We start from the raw sequence: 20,302 nt of genomic DNA on the forward strand, positions 1-20,302 counted from the left end.
GAAAAAGTAAATTTTTCTACAGCATGTTGTAGCCACACATTTCATAGTCTTCAAACGTGACCAAGGGAGGGATGAGATTATCATTGACACGTGCAAGTCCAGAGTCTTGGACCTTATCAGCTGCAATAAAACATTTTAAGGTACACTGCATACACGTGTTTTTGATAATCCATCCTAATTGTGTAACAATGCAATAAGAGGAAAACAATATTGCTTCAAAAGGCTTGGCTTATCAAAGGCTAACATCAGTCCATCCTTTTCAAGCCACAATGAAGTATCTATTGTGGTTGGCATCTCTGTGTTTTTTATGTCTGCACAGGTGCTGGAGCAGCGGGGCGAATGCAGAGGACTTCATGCTGGTTGGTGGCCCTCTGAGAAGCTCAGACAGTGCAGTTGACGATGCCTTTGACTGCAGTTATCCCATTCCTCCAGGATCTAAAGAGTACTTTGAGTACCTCCAGAGCAGAGGGGTGACCCATTTCAAAGTGCTGCTGTCATGGACTCAGCTCCTACCTACAGGCCTCTCCAGCCAGCCGCAGCAAGCTGTGGTCACCTGTTACCAGGTTCTGCTGAAACAGCTGCTGGAGGTGGGCCTGGAGCCTCTGGTCGTCCTTCATGGACCGACTGTGCCAGAAGCTCTGAGATCGAGGTATGGAGGCTGGGAGAGCAAGGAGCTGGTAGAAAGGTTTCAGCAGTATGCAGAGTTTGCCTTCCAGAAGTTTGGAGCTCTGGCACAGTTATGGGTGACACTGAGTGACGTGAATTTTGATGGACAGCGAGAAGATGGTCCAAGTCCTCTGCAAAATATCCTTCAACTCAACAAGAACGTTTACCAGCTCTTCCATCAACTGTTTCCTGAGAAAGGTAAGTAAGAGTGATGGAAGAGAAGGAGAGGATGAAAGATATGGAACACTGGCTTCTTTGACTTGTTTTTAGTATTGGCCATTTGTAATGTTTAATATAACGGGAATCATTTGTTGCCACCTTAAACAATTTTATGGAATCCTTTTTATAGTCAATAATGTGTTGTCTTGTCAGTGAGTCCCAAAAATGAACTAGTAAACATTATGGCTTTATGACCAACTGATCCTTCAGCCCGTGATTTATAGCACAGAACAGGAGAGATCAAAAAAAGGAATCCAAGCACCAACTTCACTGTTCAGCATGTGCCCAATAGGCCTTTTTTAACAGAGGACATTTTATCTAAAAACTGTTTAAGCATAATATGGCGAGTGTTTTTTAAATGAAGATGAGCCAGCATGTGGAATGGAAATCAGTCTCCTTCATTTTACTAGAAACTCCGCTGCTTTCTCAAAATATCCCCAAGTGAAAAAGGCCAAACAATGCATGGCTTAAAACTACTGATGTTTCTCACATCTTTATCAATTGGTTGAATTTTAATATGTGTGTACACAAACTTAATGCTTCCATTTTCACAGGGGGACGTCTGTCACTCGGGTTAAGAGCAAGTGATGTTGCAATTCTACCCCAGATCAAAGGTGCAACCACTGTAAGCTGCATATTTAATTTTACTATTTGCATGTCTTTCTTTCTCTTTCTTTTTAAAGAATAGTGAGCTGCTACTAGGCTGTTATGTGTATTTTTATTTGTTGTGCATATGAAGAGGTCAGACAGCACCAACTTTCCTACCAAGCTTCCTCTTTGCACAGATGTCCACCTTAAAGTGATTATCTCACCTGGGAAAGGTCCAGGTGCTGCCTGACATGTTTGATTCAACATGCTCCTAAATATATGGTCAATCTTTTACACTTATACTCCTTCTCTTAACTCTTTTACAATGAGCGCTAAAGGATTACGTATCAGCAACTTGTCCCTCCTTATCTGTGCCCTCTTACACACATTCAAAGCACAACAACAAAAGTCATAGGTACCATCAATAACAACTTTTTACAAATAGTCATGTCAATAACAGGTCTGGAACTTTAATTTGTGATCATATATAGCCGGGATTTCCAGCAGTCCATACTAGGTTCGAATTGGAACTTACCACTTGTCACATGCACGTTTCACTTGATGATGCCCTGTCGTCAACAGTGGTTGCATTCGAATGTATAGACAATGCCATCATTTTGACGGACAGGATTAGAAAACATTCTATTATTAAGAGGGTAGATAAAAGAAACATGCTGGTTGACAACCCTCAACATGTTTTTTGTTAATGAGGAGAAACCAGCATAATCACATACTGCATTTTTTCCTATGTACAGATGGATTTCTTGTCAGTACACATTGAATACAACTGTGGCTCTGCATCAAACTTTGCAAAGGAGCTGAGCAGCTTGCAGGTACAGTAAATGTTTAAAGGTGTTTCTTTTCTACATGCATTTCACATTTTGTATTTCTGTTACACCTCAGCCAGTTGCTTGTTTTGTTTTGTAGCAGTCCAGTGGGGATTTACCTATCCTGATACTCAAGATGACTGCTGATGGTTGTTCCGACAATCAATTCCAGCTTCTTGGCAATTTCTTGCAAGGTAAATATCAACACAGCTGTTGTTTTATCACGTCTTGAAGCACGATGACTTGTATTTATTTGTAAGGTCACATTTGAGTGTCTTTTTTGTCTTGTTGTTTAGTTGTCAACATTAACATATTTAAAAACAGTCACAATGTTTGTCTTAATGGCCCAACAGATAATGACAAGGCAAGGCTAGCCTGCTGTAAAATTAAATTTAATTAACTTTTACAGTTCAATCATGATGGCTGTTTTATTGGGCGTGTTATCATTTTGCACTGATATGGCAGTAATATTTTACAAGGATAATTATGTGAATGCATGCAGCTGATATGCAAAATGTGTTTGGCACACAATACATTTTCTTTAATGCAAATAGTCATTTCTACTTCATTGCAGCAACAAATTCTTAAAAGTTGATTAGTTACATTAAGACAGTAGAATAACTAAATTCTCATTGTCACCATGGTAGCATTCATGTTGATCATATGACTGTCAGTAACCGTGTCCTGCACTTATCACAGCCTTAAAAAACAATGGCCTGAGAATTGTGGGATGTGACATGATGGACATGTTAGGTAGGCTGGACATCCAGGACGTACCAACCAGGTAAGAGTTTATCTTGTGAACATATATAGTCTCATGTGGAGTGACATTTGTTTTATATATGTTTACATTGTTTTATATTCTCCTCTTTTCCAACAGTCATGATATTTCAGACTACAGTGGCATTACAAAGAGTTATCAGAGTGTATGGAATACGTTTCAGGCCCAGACCATAACAGATCGAGATCTTTTCCTCAATGAATCATTCCCCTCTGGCTTCCAGTGGGCCACCTCCAGTGAGTCCTTCAAAGTTGAAGGCGGATGGTCAGAAGGTGGGAAAGGAGAGACCATTTGGGATCGCTTTGGTCATGAAAACAAGGTTTTTGATAATCAGACAGCTGATCTAGCCTGTGACAGTTACCACAAGGTGGATTATGACGTCTACCTCCTGAGAGGTCTTCATGTCAACACCTACCAGTTTTCCATCTCTTGGGCCCGTATTCTCCCCTCAGGCCACAGGGGGAGCCAATCAGAGAAAGGGGCTCTCTACTATGACAAGCTGATAAACACTCTCATTGAGTCTGGCATTCAACCTGTTGTCACTCTCTACCACTTGGATCTGCCCCAGGCACTCCAGGACGTTGGTGGATGGACCAACACTTCCATTGTTGAAGCCTTCAAGGACTATGCAGACATCTGCTTCTCCAGGTTTGGAGACAGGGTCAAGACCTGGAACACATTCAGTAGCCCTTGGGTGGTGAGCCATGCTGGGTATGGCACTGGTGAGCACCCCCCTGGAGTAAAAGACTATGTGGTTGCCTCCTATCAAGTAAGAGCAATCATGTACTATCATGTATATATACACTCACCGGCAACTTCATTAGGTCAACCTGTAAAATCTAATGCAGTTCAATACCACAGCACTGCCATGGATTCTGCTTTTATGAAGTTTAGTTATGTTGACTTTTATGTTGTTGAGAGTTGCAAGTGTGTAAATTCAATTATGTTTATTACTGAGGCCATAGTTAAAGGCCGCGTTGTACTGAACTCAAATATATTGAGATGTGTCTCTAAGGGGGCCAGAGTATTAGAAACACCTCTGAACATAATGCAGCTCAGTACAGCCCCACCACCAATTATGACCTTGGCTCTAAAATATCATTGAATTAACACCTCTATGACAGCTTAGAAAAAAGCCTGTACATTACAGGCAACATCAAAGCAAATCTTATGGCTGAGCTGGTGTCTTGGATTACATTCGATTTTTCAGGTGTACCTAATAAAGTGGCCAGTGAGTGTACACTGCTTTATAGTCAATATTTTACATTTACCGAGGCATTTATATTTGCTTTCCAGGTCACTCACAATATGCTCAAGTCCCATGCAGAAGCCTGGCATGTCTACAATGACAAATACAGGAAGACACAAAGAGGGAAAGTGGGCATTGCACTGAACTCTGACTGGGCTGAGCCCATGGACCCATCCAGACCTGAAGACATAGCAGCTGCAGATCGTTACCTGCAGTTCATGCTGGGCTGGTATGCACATCCCATATTTGTAGATGGAGATTATCCAGCAACACTCAAAACTCAGATTGAGGAGAAAAGAAAAAAGTGTCCCCTTTCTGAGCCTGCAAGACTTCCAGTTTTCACCTCTGAAGAGAGCAAGAGGATACATGGAACAGCTGACTTTTTTGGATTAAACCACTATACGTCCCGGTTGGTCAACAGCAGTGATGGTGGCTGTAACTCTGGTCCTCATGGGGTTGGTGACTTCCAGGCACAAGTGGACCCATCATGGTCCTCAACAGCTTCTGACTGGATCTATTCAACACCTTGGGGACTTAGAAGGCTTTTAAACTACATTTTCAACGAGTACTCTAATGTTACCAAAGTGCCTATCCACATAACTGGGAATGGTATGCCTACTGAGTACAGTGGGGACACTCTCAATGACACCCATCGAGTCGAGTACATGAAGAGCTACATCAATGAGGCCCTGAAAGGTAAGATTCTAAAATATCACTTATTGTTAACAATCCTTAAAACATTGTTAAAATAAATTCAACTTTGCTGTGTGTTTTGTGTGTGTCCATTTTGTAGCAATACTCATAGATGGAGTGGACGTGCAACGGTTCACAGTGCAGTCACTCATGGATGGATTTGAAGGAAAACAAGGCTACAGTCAAAGATTTGGACTGCACTATGTCAACTTTAAAGATGCAGATAGACCAAGAACCCCAAAGCAATCTGCCTATTTCTACTCTCAGGTTATCAAGCAAAATGGATTTGGTTCACATAAAAGTGATGTTTTCAAAGAGACAGCAATGACACCTACCTACCGTCTGACTTCATCTTCATCATCCTCAGAAGTTCCATCTAAATCAAAGCTTGTCTGGGAGAAATTCTCACAGCAGTCAAATTTCAAGACAAAAATGTACCGATATGGCACTTTCCCACGTGGCTTCAGTTGGGGAGTATCATCCTCTGCCTACCAGATTGAAGGTGGCTGGAATGCTGATGAGAAGGGGCCGAGCATATGGGATACATTCACCCACAAACCTGGCAGTATTCCTGCTAATGCTAATGGAGATGTGGCCTGTGACAGCTACCACAGACTTGAAGAAGACCTCTACATGCTTCGTGCTCTGAGGGTGAATTCCTACAGATTTTCCATGTCCTGGTCCAGGATCTTTCCTGATGGTCATCGTACCTCCCTGAACCAGAAAGGTGTTGACTACTACAATAGGCTCATTGATGACCTCTTAGCATATAACATCACTCCAATGGTGACACTCTATCACTGGGACCTTCCTCAAGCTTTGCAAAATGTTGGTGGCTGGGACAATGCAGACATGATTAACATTTTCAATGAGTTTTGTGACTTTTGCTTTGCCACCTTTGGTGACAGAGTGAAATTTTGGATGACCTTCAATCAGCCTCACACTATTGCATGGTCAGGATATGGACTTGGACAGATGCCCCCAAATGTTAAGAATCCAGGAACTGCACCTTACAGAGTTGCACACAACCTTATAAAAGCACATGCCAAGGCTTACCATACATATGATGATAAGTATCGCAAAACCCAAGGTGGTCTAGTATCCATTGCCCTCAATGCTGACTGGGTTGAACCTAAAGATGTGAACGTTCCCCGGGAAGTGGTTGCTGCTGACCGCGCTCTGCAGTTCCAACTGGGTTGGTTTGCCCACCCCATCTTCAAGAACGGTGACTATCCTGATGCAATGAAGTGGCAAGTTGGAAACAAAAGTGAACTCCAAGGTCTTTCAGAGACAAGACTACCTGCCTTCACTGAACAAGAAAAGAGCTTAATCAAGGGAACTGCTGACATGTTCTGTGTTAATCATTACACTACCAAGATTGCAAGCCATGCCACGTTGAGGCTTACCCCTCAATCTTATGAATATGACCGGGACTTATCAGAAGCAGAGGAAGGTGATTCACCAACTACTGCAATCAGTAAACAGAGAGCTGTTTCATGGGGTTTGCGAAGACTTCTCAACTGGATAAAGGAAGAGTATGGAGATCCAGAGATTTACATCACTGAGAATGGAGTAGCAACAGAATCAAAGATAACTTGGGATGACACAGCCAGAGTGTTTTATTTCAAGACCTACATTAATGAGGCTTTTAAAGGTACACTGACATTGATACATTTATTTGTATTAATTTGTATGATTATCCTGACTGTTTAGATTACCAGTCTTGATCATGTTTGTGTATGTTTTAATAACAGCATATGACCTTGATGGTGTGAAGGTGAAAGGATACATAGCAACATCTCTCATGGATTCCTTTGAGTGGCTTAACGGGTACCAAGTTGGATTTGGGTTACATCATGTGGATTTCACAAATCCAAACCGTCCAAGGACACCCAAGTACTCAGCTCATTTTTACTATCAAGTCATTAAGGACAATGGTTTCCCTAAACCACAAGAAGAGAATTACCTTTTTGGACATTTCCGCAAGGGTTTTATTTGGAGTACTGCAACAGCATCATACCAGGTAACTGTTTTGTATGAACCGCCTGAATCAATGCTGGATCCAGGAACTGCACGTTATTTGTAATCAACTTTTGTCTTCTGAAATCTCTTTTACATTTACTTTTTCTAGATAGAAGGGGGATGGAGAGCAGATGGAAAAGGTCTGAGCATCTGGGACAAGTTTGCTCACACTCCCCTTCGAGTGTTCAGTGATGACAATGGGGACATAGCCTGCGACAGTTACCATAAAGTAGAAGAGGATGTTGCTATATTGAAGCAACTTAAGGTGACCCATTATCGTTTCTCCATATCCTGGCCAAGGGTGCTCCCTGATGGCACCACCAAGCACATCAATGAAGCCGGGCTCAACTATTACCACAGACTGGTGGATGCACTACTTGCTGCAAACATTCAACCACATGTAAGTATAAATCTTTCCCGCATCTCAACAACAAATTGCAATGGAAAGTTGGTAAATTCTGAAAACCTCTTTTTTTTTTCCTTTACTGTCAGATCACTCTCTACCACTGGGACCTTCCACAAGCTCTGCAGGATATTAAAGGCTGGGAGAATGACACTATTGTGGTCAAATTCAGGGATTATGCTGACCTCATCTTTAGCCGTCTTGGCCACAAAGTGAAATTTTGGATCACCATTAATGAGCCGTACAACATAGCCAATGTAGGCCATGGCTATGGAGCAGCTGCCCCAGGTATGTTTTAATGCTTTAATGCTATAAGCAAGGTGTTAGAAGCAAGCAATGCATTTTTTTAACTGATAGCCACTGTGGCTATTTAAATATGAGTGCATAGAGCATGACATAAGCCCCAGGGCTGAGTATACTGTAGTAATTTGCATCCGAAGCCTGCACTTTAACTGGACAAGGAAGATTTGCCTTACCGAATGAAACCAAAAGTCATAGTTGACATATTACACAAACCATGATTTTTTCATTCGCACAAGTGGTTTTGGAGCCTAAAACCTGGATTGCAATAATTTCTCAACCCATACTCTTAACATACATGGCCAACAAAAGACCTTTGGGCCAGAAACTAAACTCCCTCTCCAATAACAAATAATCTGCGACCCTAAATAACCAACTGCAGTTTACGTACAACACCTGTAATTGTATCTTATACTACTTATGTGTGTCCAGGGATCAGTTTTCGACCAGGTACACTGCCCTATATTGTGGGTCACAACCTCCTTAAAGCTCATGCTGAGGCCTGGCATCTCTACAATGACAAGTACCGGGCAACACAGAAAGGAATAATCTCGATCACCATCAACTCTGACTGGTCAGAACCCAGAAATCCCTACAAACAGGAGGACATTGATGCTGCAAGACGTGTGGTGCAGGTGAGAAAAAAAAAAAGGGTATATGTTTGCAGTTCTCATGTTTGCAGATTCATGCATTTCTTTTTCCCATTAAACAATAGACATGTAGAGAAATAGTTGGAGTAGTTGGACTCTTAGAGCTGTCATTTGTCTCCTTGTGCAGTTCTACATTGGCTGGTTTGCCCACCCGGTGTTTAATGGAGACTACAGCAACATGATGAAAACAATCATTCGAGAGCGAAGCTTAGCTGCTGGTCTGCCAAAATCTCGGTAACACAAAAACAAAACAACTCATGAAAACCTAATAAAGACATGACAGATTTTTTTTCACATTTATTTGGTAAATCTAATTTGTTCAACACAATTTCTCCAGGCTGCCTGAATTCACTCCTGAAGAGATAAAGAGGATTAAGGGTACCTATGATTACTTTGGGTTCAACCATTACACCACTGTGCTGGCATTCCCTGTGGAGTATGGTAACCTTCAGCACTATGACGCTGATAGGTAAGCAGTAACAACGTATGTATAATACCAAAGTGAGAGAATTATATCACTTAAAATCATGTTTTTACTCCACTGAGTGCTTGTTTTGAACCTTAGTTTTTGTGAAATTAACTGATTCACTCGTCTGATAATTTCAGGGGGGCAGGGACGATTGCTGATCGTACCTGGCTGGATTCAGGGTCATCATGGCTGAAGGTCTCACCCTTTGGTTTCCGAAAGATATTAAACTTCATTAAGGAAGAGTATGGAAATCCACCAATCATCATCACAGAAAATGGCATTTCAGAGCGGGGGGCTATTGACCTTGATGATTTTCATAGGAGTTACTACTATGATCAATACATCAACCAGGTGCTGAAAGGTATAAAACAAAAACTTCAGCAACTAAAAGTTTATTTTATAGAGATTTCCCAATGATATAAAAAAAATTTGACAATATCTCATTTAAGATATTTTTTATTGTTTACTGTTCCACCGAATAATGTTCACCTTTAATCCAAGACTTTTAATATGTTATAACATTTCTAATGATGATCCTTTTCTCCTTCTAGCATACTTGCTAGATAACGTGGATATCCGTGGTTACACAGCCTGGTCGCTGATGGATAACCTGGAGTGGGCCACAGGCTTTTCAGAGAGGTTTGGCCTTTTTTACGTCAACCACTCAGACCCCAATCTGCCTCGAGTGGCCAAGACTTCTGTTGCCCGCTACTCCACCATCATAAAATGCAATGGATTCCCCAGTGGACCCCATGAGTGCTTGTCACCTGACCCTGAAGGTATATTGTTGTATATTGCGTACTTACTTCTTACAATATGACTGCTGTGGACTACTCATAAACAAAAGAGAGAAATAACTTGATTCAAATCCTGACTTAAATGAATTGATTACAATGCAGTTCCTTAAATGTACAGTTTAATATTGACCCAAAATTACAAGGCTAATTGTAGAGACTTTTGGGAAGGCTGAAAGGAATATTGCAACATTTTAGAGGTAGACAAGAAGATAGACTCACATATTTGTCCTTTGAATATTGAGCTAACGAAAGTAGACTGTTAGCTTACCTTAATATAAAGACTGACAGCAGCGGTTAGCAGCTAGCTTTGCTCCTTCCAAGGGTTTAAAGAAAACCACCAGCTAGCAAATTTAAAGCCCACTAATTAAAACACTATCTATTCAATCTGAGTTTTGTGCTGGACTATTTTTTAGGCAACAGCAGCAACTTCCTCTTAAGTAAGCATATCAAACAAGAGATGTAGCCTATTAATTACCGAGCTGGCTAAGCTAGCTCCTCATGCTTTCAGTCTTTATGTTAAGCTGAAGCTAACGGCTTCTGTCTGTAGCTTAGTATTTAACAGACAAACACAGGGGTGATCTCAACCTTCTCATACTCTCTACATTTTGGAAATGTAAAGAACTTGTTAATATTGTTTACATACAGTTACTATCTATGATCTGTATAAACTGAATATATAACTTCGGTGTCTTTCTACAGCAACCAGTGCGCCACTTCCCACGGATGGCACTGTGATCTTCCTGGGTATGGAGCTCTCTACCAGTGAGGCTGTGACCGGACTTAACACCACATTTGCTCTACTGATAGTTGTAGCATTTGGAGCTATTTGTTCAACATTTTGCTTCTGTAAGGCAAGAAAACAGTCCAAGAAAAACAGTGAGGTGAGCAAGTTCTAACTGCAAAAAATGCTGAGATGTACTTTAAGTCGAACATACACTCTCAATGCACTGTAAATGTCTGAACTGCATTAGCATACAAATTCCTGCTAATTAATAAATTGGATGTAAAATATTTTAAGGTATCTTATTGCAGGCTGTAAAAATGTAAATTCTTGTGCTAAGAGCATGATTCAACAAATGTATTTCATTCATTGATTTAAACATGTCTAATATGTTACTGCTGCTTTTTTTATTATTTAAAAAATCAAAATATTTGAAGCATGTTATTTTGACAACTAAAACTGATTACATGAATAAAAAACTGAGTACTGAGAACTGACTAAACTGAGTAAAACACAATGGAGTACATTAAAAAGTACGTAAAATACCAACTACCAACTTTCTACAGGAGCAGCCCAACACTCAACCAGTGAGAAAGCCTCACACTTGGATCAATCACATGTTTACCTACTATCGCATGACATTAGACATTTATTTGTGGACGTAATAACTTCATCCAGTGAAATAAATACTTACTGGCTTTTAAATGCAACAGACATGGTCAGGTAGTTCTTAAGCACTTATCTTTAAGAATGCACTACCTATTTGCAATTTCATTGTGAAAGAAAAGGCATTTCAGCATGCAGGATATGATTAATTAGTTTCAGTCATGAAGAGAATGCAAATTAGATTAGCTGTTTAAAGGTGTGTTGCCTGGAACAAAATTACATGGTCTCTTAAAAATCAGTAAAATGGAGTGTTCATGTAAAAACCATTGTGCCACTAGAGGGCACTGCAGTTTTAGCTACCACACACCACACACCTAGTGTAATCTCAAACTTAAAACTATTAACTGTCAGGGTGACTTGTCCAAAAAGTGTGTCCACCATAGCAACTATTTATATTTAGTATTATATTAAGTAATGCACCTTTATAAATCCAGTGCCTCAAAGGAAAACACATGCCGAGTCTGTTTCCATAACTTCATAGCTGATCTGTTTGAGGTATTTTCCCCACACCACCCATCAGTGTGTCAGGGTTATAGCTGAGATGAAGTGTAAAAAGTATGAACTTAACTGCAATTTTACAATAAAAATGGAAGTAAAAGAAAACCGATTCCAATTCACTTCTTCACTACTTAGAATTCTTTTTAAATAAAGATAGGGGGTTGTCAGATAAGTCCCTGTATAAATGGGAGATACTCACCAAGGTCTCAAAGTTTACCTTTTTCCACGTGCATAGAGGTCATTCCTGTATGCAAGTATATAAATAATGTAAACATAAGTAATTGGCTGAGTTAATAAGCCCATTACATCAGGCAAAGTTACATTTCTCAACAGAATAAGAATTTAACTAGAAGGAAAATTAAAATCAAAATCAAACCATTTGAAAAACTGATTTGTTGAAAAATTTATTTAAAAACTAACCACAAAGTACTATCAATACAAAAAGTATAAAAAGTACAAAAAAGCATCGCTCAAAAATAACTTGAGATGACAATATTTGAGGTGGCACTAATGGCACTGTGGGTATGATTCAGAATACAAAAGATGGCGTCTTAGAAAAGCGCATTCAAGGCATTGAATTCACATTGAAATGATTAGATCATTTACAACTCTTTTTGAGACTCTGGAACTGTGATAACATTGATCCAAGAATCAGCACTTTCAAACATGGAACATGACAGACGGTATAATCCCTTATTCAACCAACAGATACAATTAAATTACTGTTTGAACTGAAAAGGGAATGTAACCTGGTCAAAAAATACTTTGTAAACAATAAACCAAGCTGAGGGCTTATTTAGATTTTGAAAGTTCACATTTAACAAAAAAAAAAAAAAAAAAAAAAAAAAAAGACTGTTGCACGGAACTCAAATTGTACCAGTCCATAGATTGAATCAGGCTTTAGGGAGCTAAGACAGCAGTGAATGTCATTCTTCTCAAAATAACAAAAAATAAAGCCACAGTGACAAGAGCCCCTTTTCAGAGACACAAAACTAATACAAAAATAAAAATAAAAACAGTATAAAATACACGTTTAAACAATACAATATCAAGAGTTACATGTTTTTCAAGCATTACCCAGGTTTGTTTATTCCTTTGGACAAAGGCACCCCAAGTGTGTTCCAGTTACCATCGAGGCACCAGGCTTGGGAATGTTGACTGGTGTGGTGCCAACATTGTAAAAAGTATTTAAAATATGTCGCACACTTGAAAGGAACCTTTGTATGAAAATTAACACCTCAAAAGAGTCTTCATCAGCATGACAACAACTCCAGTACCTCTCTTTTATGAATGGTGCCTTGTCCATCAACCATTTGTTTGCATCTCGCTCACTGATTCACTTCCTCACAAGATTCTTACAGTTTAAACTTTTTTTTTTTTTTAAATCTACAACTGGCTTAACCTTACCATAACAAAATGCCATAAAACAGAGTTCCAGTTCAGGTCTAAGGCAAACTTGAGATGCACTCACTGCGAACTTCCAAAAAGAGGACAAACTCTTAAAATGAGTAATAGCTCTAAGTCTTGTAATAAAAATATTTGTAAAAAAAAAAATAAAAAAAAAGAATAGCTGCCCTGAGGGAGAAGCACATGTGAACATTAACCGTTCTCGCTGCATGATGGTAGTTTGAAAGCACTTTGGATCTTCAGACGGGCTGGTGTCTCAAGTATTGCTGGGTTGAGGCGACCAGTCTCCTCCACGTTTGTTTTATAGCTCGACCACGGCTGATCGTAACACTGGACGGCTTGGGCTGACTTCATCCACCTCAAGCATGTTCATGTCTCACGTCACACTCTCACTTTGATTCCCTTTTGTCCACCCACTGCTCCTGATGCACATTTAAATCTATAGTGTCATTTGGGCTGATGGCGGCCTATGCACGGAGGCCTGCAAACAGAGAGATATGTTAATGTCAGTTGGGCATTCGATATTGATCATACCTATAAAATAAAAAGCATGCAGTTAAGAATGAAGTTTTGAAGCCTTACCTTTTTCACATGTACTGCTCTGCTTCTCCTGGGCAAAGTTTAGTCTGTTCTGCTCGACTGCAGTGCCGTTGGACTCGGGGCTGCTGCTGCGTGACGGACTGCTCTCCCCATTCTGGTAAGCCATGTCCAGATGCTGCTGGGCCAATTTTAGGTGTCGGCGCAGCCTCTCCAGCTCCCTTGATGAAGACTCGTCCCCGAACGACTCGCGACCTGAGTCTCCCAGGTTGTCCCTGAAGCCCATTTTCCCCGACGGGTCCTTCTTCAGCGCTGTGTGGTAGCCTGGGGGAGCAGAGGGCTGGCGGCAGATGGAGGACCTCTGGCTTGCCAGAGCTGGGTGACGAGGAGTGGGAGGTCTTGGCCGTGGTGCACAAAAGCAGTCCCGAATACCACTGAAGCCGAGGTGAAGGATCTCCAAGATGGTGAACAGCAGACACAAGGCGCTGACGCCGTACATGATGAGCAGGAAGATTGTTTTCTCCGTCGGTCGTGAAACAAAGCAATCCACAGTGTGTGGGCAGGGAGAGCGTGTGCAAATGTAAGACGGCGCCACTTCCAGTCCATACAGGACGTACTGACCAAACAGGAACGAGGCCTCAAAGATGGCACGTGATATTAACTGAAACACGTAGACCTTCATCAGGCCATCACGCTTAATGCGACGCCGTCCATCGTGCTTTTTGCTGGGCTTCTCCGCCACTTCCTTCTCCTTCTCTGGCTCGATCTCCTCCAGGATCATGGGGTCCTCCTCCCCATTATCCTCTGCTTCCTCATAGTCCCTGTTGGCACCGCGGCTCACTATCGGCATCCTCTTTCTGCTTCGGGGCCGGTAGTCATCATCGTCCATGCGGGCAATTTTATGCATAGCAAAGCCAAGGTACATGATGGTGGGCGTGGTGATCAAAATCACCTGAAACACCCAGAAGCGGATGTGTGACAGCGGTGCAAAAGCATCGTAGCACACGTTCTCACAACCAGGTTGCTTTGTGTTACACTCAAATTTACTCTGTTCATCATAGTAGATGGATTCTCCACCAACAGCTGTCAGCACAATGCGGAAGACGATGAGGAGGGTGAGCCAGATTTTGCCCACAAAGGTGGAGTGGTTGGAAATCTCGTCCAACAGACGTGTGAGGAAGCTCCAGCTCATTTTGCTTCTGGGACTGGAGAGAACCTCTCAAAATCTGTAAAGAAGACAAAAAAATTTGCATTTTTAAAATGTCTTCAAGAAGAAAGTTGTCACTGACAATAAGAGACCATGTGGTGCGATTTGTCATGAATAAGATTGAATCTTTAACATAAAGCAGTGAGGCCTTAAAAGTTACTTTTGTATCATTTCTTGTTCATCTTGTGTTAAATTGATCATCTTGATTCCCCATGTAAGTGCACCAGGCAACTACAAGGTGGAGCTATTGTGCCACTGTTCCAAGGCTCAGGCATCCTAAACCAACCCTCACTGCTATGACAGGAGGATATAAGGTAAAGACCCCAGAGAAGGTCTCACTGGATGCTATCAACAAATCATTCACCCACAAGGAGACTACCTAAAGACTGAAGTGAAATCTTGTTCATGAAAAACAGTAAGCAGGTTTCATAAGGAAGATCACAGAGAAAAAAGACCATGAACTCTATTGTTCAGACAAGCAAGTTTAAAAAAATGTAACCTAATGTCTTAAACCGCAAACATCCAGACTCATTCCTCATTTCATAATCTGTAAAGCAATGACCTAAACCTGGAAAAGCACACATTCCCCACACTTTCAAAACAGCAAAATGTCCTGTATTTGATGACTCTATTCTGCACACCACCCATGGTTCATTAACTTACTTAATGACTCACTGGTATTCATGGTTTAATAATCTGACTAAGATCGCCAAAACAGAGTAAAGTGCTAATAGTGAAACGAGGCAATGAAGACCTCCTGTGGTTTCTCACCATCTGTGACCAACCTCATAACTTCTGCCGAGTAATTATGCACAACTATAAAACTACAAGAGGTGTTGCAAGTATGTAAGCTTAAGGCTACAGCAGTGTTTAATGCGACTTGGAAAAGACGCTACCATATCATCTCTGACCCTGATGCTTGAGTGCTATTATTTTTTACGTCTTTAAAAAAAAAAAAAAAAAAAAAGTAGAAATTGTGCATAATTTTACCAAAGCTGAACTATTACCTTTTTAAGAATCCACTTTTTCTACTCCATACCAGGGTTAAAAGCCATCCTGGGTGTGAGAAATTACCAATCTTTGAATCTGCAGACAGCATTTCTAGTACAACTCCTACGCACCTGCAGGTCTCAATGATAATTACAGATGTGATTTAGCAGGTATGAGCAGGTGCTAGTGGTAAATTCGGCAAGTATTGGCTAATCCCTGGCACAAGATGGGACAAGTATTCCCACAACACATTTTAAATGGGGAGTAGTTTATAATCTCCAAATATTCCTGTCTGACCAGTGACTCATGTAGGCATGGGTGTCTTAAACCCAGAGTAATAATGTCCTTTCTACTCTACAGACACATTTATGGGCATATGGAGAAACCATGCAATGACAGGTTTCAAAATTTAAATCAATTAAATTCTCTTGAACAAGTCAACATAACACTAATTTTCAATCATAGTAAAGGAACAAAATGTCCTGTAGCTAAATCAGAGATCCAACTCTTACCTAAACAAAATTTGATTTGATTGTTTAACTCATTTGATCACGTGTCAGTGATAGAAACAGGGCATCACCTCCATAATGCTTTAAACAAAAGTATTAACCACATTGTAAAGCCAAAGAACTGTTAGATGGTTCTAATTTTACAAGAAAAGACGATGACTATATTCTAGCCTTTTCCGTTTTTAGAGCAGCTGCTTTAAGAAAATAATCTCATCAAGCAATATGGAGTCTAACAAATAGTCTGTGTAGATATAGGCCTACAGACAGGTGAATTAAGTTATCATTTTAAGGTTAGGCTTACAAACAGGATAAATGTGACTGAGGATAAGAGAATCAGATATAAATCACTGTAAATCCTAAATCTGCAATAACTTTAAATAGCCAATTTGCACTTATGAGGAATTTAGGACCTGAAAAATGAAATAGCTCAATACAATGTGGGGAAAATTACCATACAATGTCCAACATTCTCATAAAAAAGTAGCAATTAGAAGCCTTAACGTATACCACCTCCCAGGTGCTCCAGAGGCAATCCTTTATAAGGAGTGTTTGTTTAAGGCAACTCCCAAGGTGTGAATGGGAGTGCTGTGTGAGCGGCAAGAAATGGGACTTTTGATGCTCAATGTAGACATAACTATCCTTAGATAAATACAGTTAGAATGAAGCACAGGTTTCCATTGTGCAGTAGTAACTTGTGCACCAAGAAAAATCAGATGAATAAAGAGCTTACTGAGACATCTCGTTCAGGCTACATGACTTTATCAAAATGTCAGACTTTGATTTTTTGTCTGTTGTGAGTTCACATTCTGTGTGAATGTTGTGTGCTTACATGAATCTAACCCAAACAGAGGTAAGAGATTCTATGAGTCAATGTACTTTTTTTTGTAGCTACCATGTAAAGTCTTGTCTTCACCAGAAATTTGAGTTTGCAGGAAGCCAATGGCCTTCTGGTCAGAATGACTAACATTGCCATTATCCTTCATTGGAGGCTCTTGCAGTTTCACCGTTGCGCTAACTGACAAAAGCTTAGACTCAGTGGAGGGATCTGGTTTTACATTAAAGTGAAATATGTTGCTTTAACTCAAAAGCTAAACACAAAAAAACTAAGTTTGTGGAAAGCAGCTACCTCCCCCCCACATCCAAGGAGTCAGATACCTTACATATAAACTACATTCCTCTCTGGCAGGCTGCACACGACGTGTAAGGAGGAGAAGTCAGCACACAGCACACTTCGCTGCCTGTAATCTGGGTTAACGGTTAGGTTTTGCCTCAAGCTACTGTCAGAGCTCAAATTTATGTCAGTGAGCTTGTGTCAAACCGCTGCACAGAGACAGTTAGTCAAACAATCATTAGAACCTGACGCTGAAATCTGAACATTTTAAACAATGTTTCTTGGCTTCTCACCTGTCATATTAGTTTTTACTAGCGGCACATTGCTTTGTATGTGGTGTCATTCTGTCTCACGCTCCTGGTTCCAACTTGCAACAGCCTGTTCAAACCTGAGCTGTCACACAGGAACTACAATGCTTTTCAACATTTGTTGGGAGTTTCACACAATGAAATTAACAGCATGGCAGAATTCAAATAAAATCAAAGTCAAAAATATCTTTAGCCCACTAATATTTCTTTAATGGCCGCAGCAGGAGTTGTTTATGTATTATGGTTGGTCTAAAAGAGGATCTACTGAACACCAGAAAACACACAAATGTCTCTTAAATCAGTTCTCAAGTGAAAAACCTGAACACAGTAAGGTGAGAAGACGATAGCCCCTTTGCCACTGGTCAAAAAACGATAACACCCGTCCTTTTTGCTTAATGGGAAAGGTTACAATCAGCATTCAGACCTGGGTCAAATGACTCTGCAGTAGACCCAGGTAATTGTCGCCTCGGCTCCGCCATCATCTCAAGCAACAAATTCCGCCCGTCTCCATCCAAGCAGCGCTCGAACAACGTTCCAAATTTGCCGTCGCCGAGTTTGATACACAGGCTGAATGAGTAATAGATACAAAAAAAGACCTAACCACCGTAAAACATCTTCACTGGCCTTCATGCGGCTAACCAAAGAGTATAATGCAAGTTATTTGTGCGTACTATTTTTTACTAACCCAGTTTTCGGCACGTTTCTGACATGAGACGGTGACGCAGCAGAAAAGAGACCGAAAGGAGCATGTCCACTGGCAATGGGAAAAGAGACAATCTGCATTTATTAGCAGTTATTCCTGGGTCTATTCCATGTCAACGCGCTAATTTTGGTGGGAAAGGTGTATTAGAAACATTACTCTGCAATACTATGCCATTTTAATAAACTTTTGATTCGTATTTCAGGTAAACAATGTGTGGAAAACTGAACTTAAACATTACTTTAGTGGCAACAGATTTATCTCATTTGGGTTAGTACATTTACTATAGGCTACACCAGATTTTTTAATAATATCCAAATGTTGATGTTAGTTAATTTAAGAAATGATTACAATTTGTTGGCCAATATTACTTGTTCATATTATGAGGTACTGTTGATAAATTTTGATTGATAACCACCCTGAACTTTTACATTTCCATTGGAAAAAACTGTTTAAAACTTGCTGTCTGGGGCTGTCTGAAACACTTGAAAGACAACAGCCTGCCTTCAAGTATGGAGCAAAGTTGAGCAGCAGAGTTTCACCGCGGACCGAGGCCTGTGTAACAGAGGGGCTTTTGTGGCCCTCACATCTGGGAGGCTAGTTATGGTTATCCCTCCTTTATCCCAAAGCCCTAGAGCTAAGAGGCCATGGAAGCCTGGGAAGGAAAAGGTGACAAATATAAGAATATGAGTCACACTGAGGAGTGACTCCCACTGAACCGTTGTGGGGTTAAAAAATCTGTCCTTCTTATCGTAAAGCTAATAGCCCTACAAAAACGGTATGCAAGTTGTTGGGTTTTTAGTAAAAACGAAAAGAGAAAAAAAGATAAGGTCTGGGCCTAGCTCTGCTAAAGAACTGTAATTATGTCAATAGTATAAAGCGAAACGTAAAACTAATCCTCTTAATCCACTTTGCACGAAGCATTAAAAAATTCCTCCTCGTGCTTAACGGGACACGACGTCACCGCAGTGCTTCACGTGCGTTACGCTAACGAAAAATAGCGCCAGCTTCGTGGTTTGGACAAGTCACAGCGTGTGTTACCAAGAAAACGCGAAAATAATTAAGCTACTTTCTAGAAAATTGGGTTTTCCGAGGAGTCGGTGCAAGGGGGAAGGACAAATAAGACACAAGATCCCTGCGCCTTCCTCCATCACCAAATCCAGTCGACAAACCAAAGAAACCAGTGAACAATACAAAATATTCTGCACACCAGCAGCATTAAAACGACCTGTGGTGCTAACGACAAAAGCAATGTGCGCAGATATACCATTAATCACAAACAAATCCACCTAATGATCAATTTGGGTGTTTAATTAGCGCTGACTGCTTCCAGCCTGTGCGCGTGAACTGAAGTTAGCATTTGAACACTAAATTTACAGACCCCAGTTTTGTAAAGAAAAAAAAAGGCTCATTAAACATCGGAGAGAACATTAGTAGCGTGAAGAAACAATGCACAGTTCCTCCAGAGGAAAAGTTAAATATATAACTTGAGCCAAAGAACCATTGTTAGCTGAGGCTAAAAAGCTATGTGTTGATGCTGCCGCGTTAACGTTAGCGCGAAATGTTTGTGAGCTTTCTTACCTTCAGCTGTGATTTTTTCTTAGCTCCTCGGCTGTGTCCCAATGACTACCCGAAGTTGTCGAGAGCTTTTCCTTCGTATACTCTTACTAAAAAGAAAGCGCTCCCGCTCTAATACAAAGCCATCCAGTTTTTCTTGTCCTGTGCGGAGCCCCTTTCCTTCTCCAGTTGTGCGTTGTACTACGGGGTGAAGACAAAGACCATTCCCAAATCCCCCCCTTTTTCTCCTCCCCGTTTCAGCCGGGCACCCCACCCCCTGTCTGCGCAGACTGGAGGAAAACAATCAACTGCCAGCATTCCTGATGCAATCCTTGCTTCGTCTTTCTTTTCCAACTTTACCCTGGACTCTGTGGGAATAAACTCTGAGTCACTGCAATCTGTCACACCAGAAGAAATCAAAAAGCAG

At 40.7% G+C, this 20,302-nt stretch overlaps 2 protein-coding genes across 2 annotated transcripts; one reads left to right on the plus strand and one right to left on the minus strand.

The window, feature by feature from the left end:
* Positions 1-269: 269 nt before the first annotated feature.
* LOC138592665 (lactase/phlorizin hydrolase-like) lies at positions 270-10,560 on the plus strand. Its single transcript, XM_069663506.1, has 17 exons — positions 270-864; positions 1,440-1,510; positions 2,229-2,306; positions 2,401-2,494; positions 3,000-3,084; positions 3,181-3,850; positions 4,378-5,026; positions 5,124-6,677; positions 6,778-7,046; positions 7,155-7,445; positions 7,538-7,736; positions 8,181-8,383; positions 8,526-8,632; positions 8,736-8,867; positions 9,005-9,228; positions 9,419-9,646; positions 10,364-10,560. The coding sequence occupies exons 1-17, from the start codon at positions 270-272 to the stop codon at positions 10,558-10,560; spliced, it is 5,646 nt and encodes a 1,881-aa protein (XP_069519607.1).
* Positions 10,561-11,952: 1,392 nt separating this feature from the next.
* Positions 11,953-20,090, minus strand: gjc4b (gap junction protein gamma 4b). Its single transcript, XM_069662873.1, has 3 exons — positions 19,900-20,090; positions 13,539-14,719; positions 11,953-13,437 (listed from the first exon to the last, which is right to left on the minus strand). Exons 2-3 carry the CDS (start codon positions 14,683-14,685, stop codon positions 13,424-13,426), a joined length of 1,161 nt encoding a protein of 386 aa, XP_069518974.1. The 5' UTR covers positions 14,686-14,719; positions 19,900-20,090; the 3' UTR covers positions 11,953-13,423.
* Between the last annotated feature and the right edge of the window lie 212 nt (positions 20,091-20,302).

The sequence above is a fragment of the Semicossyphus pulcher genome, unplaced genomic scaffold, assembly GCF_022749685.1.
Source record: "Semicossyphus pulcher isolate SPU_LCO1_2020_fin unplaced genomic scaffold, fSemPul1.0.p SCAF_15, whole genome shotgun sequence".
NCBI lineage: Eukaryota > Metazoa > Chordata > Actinopteri > Labriformes > Labridae > Semicossyphus > Semicossyphus pulcher.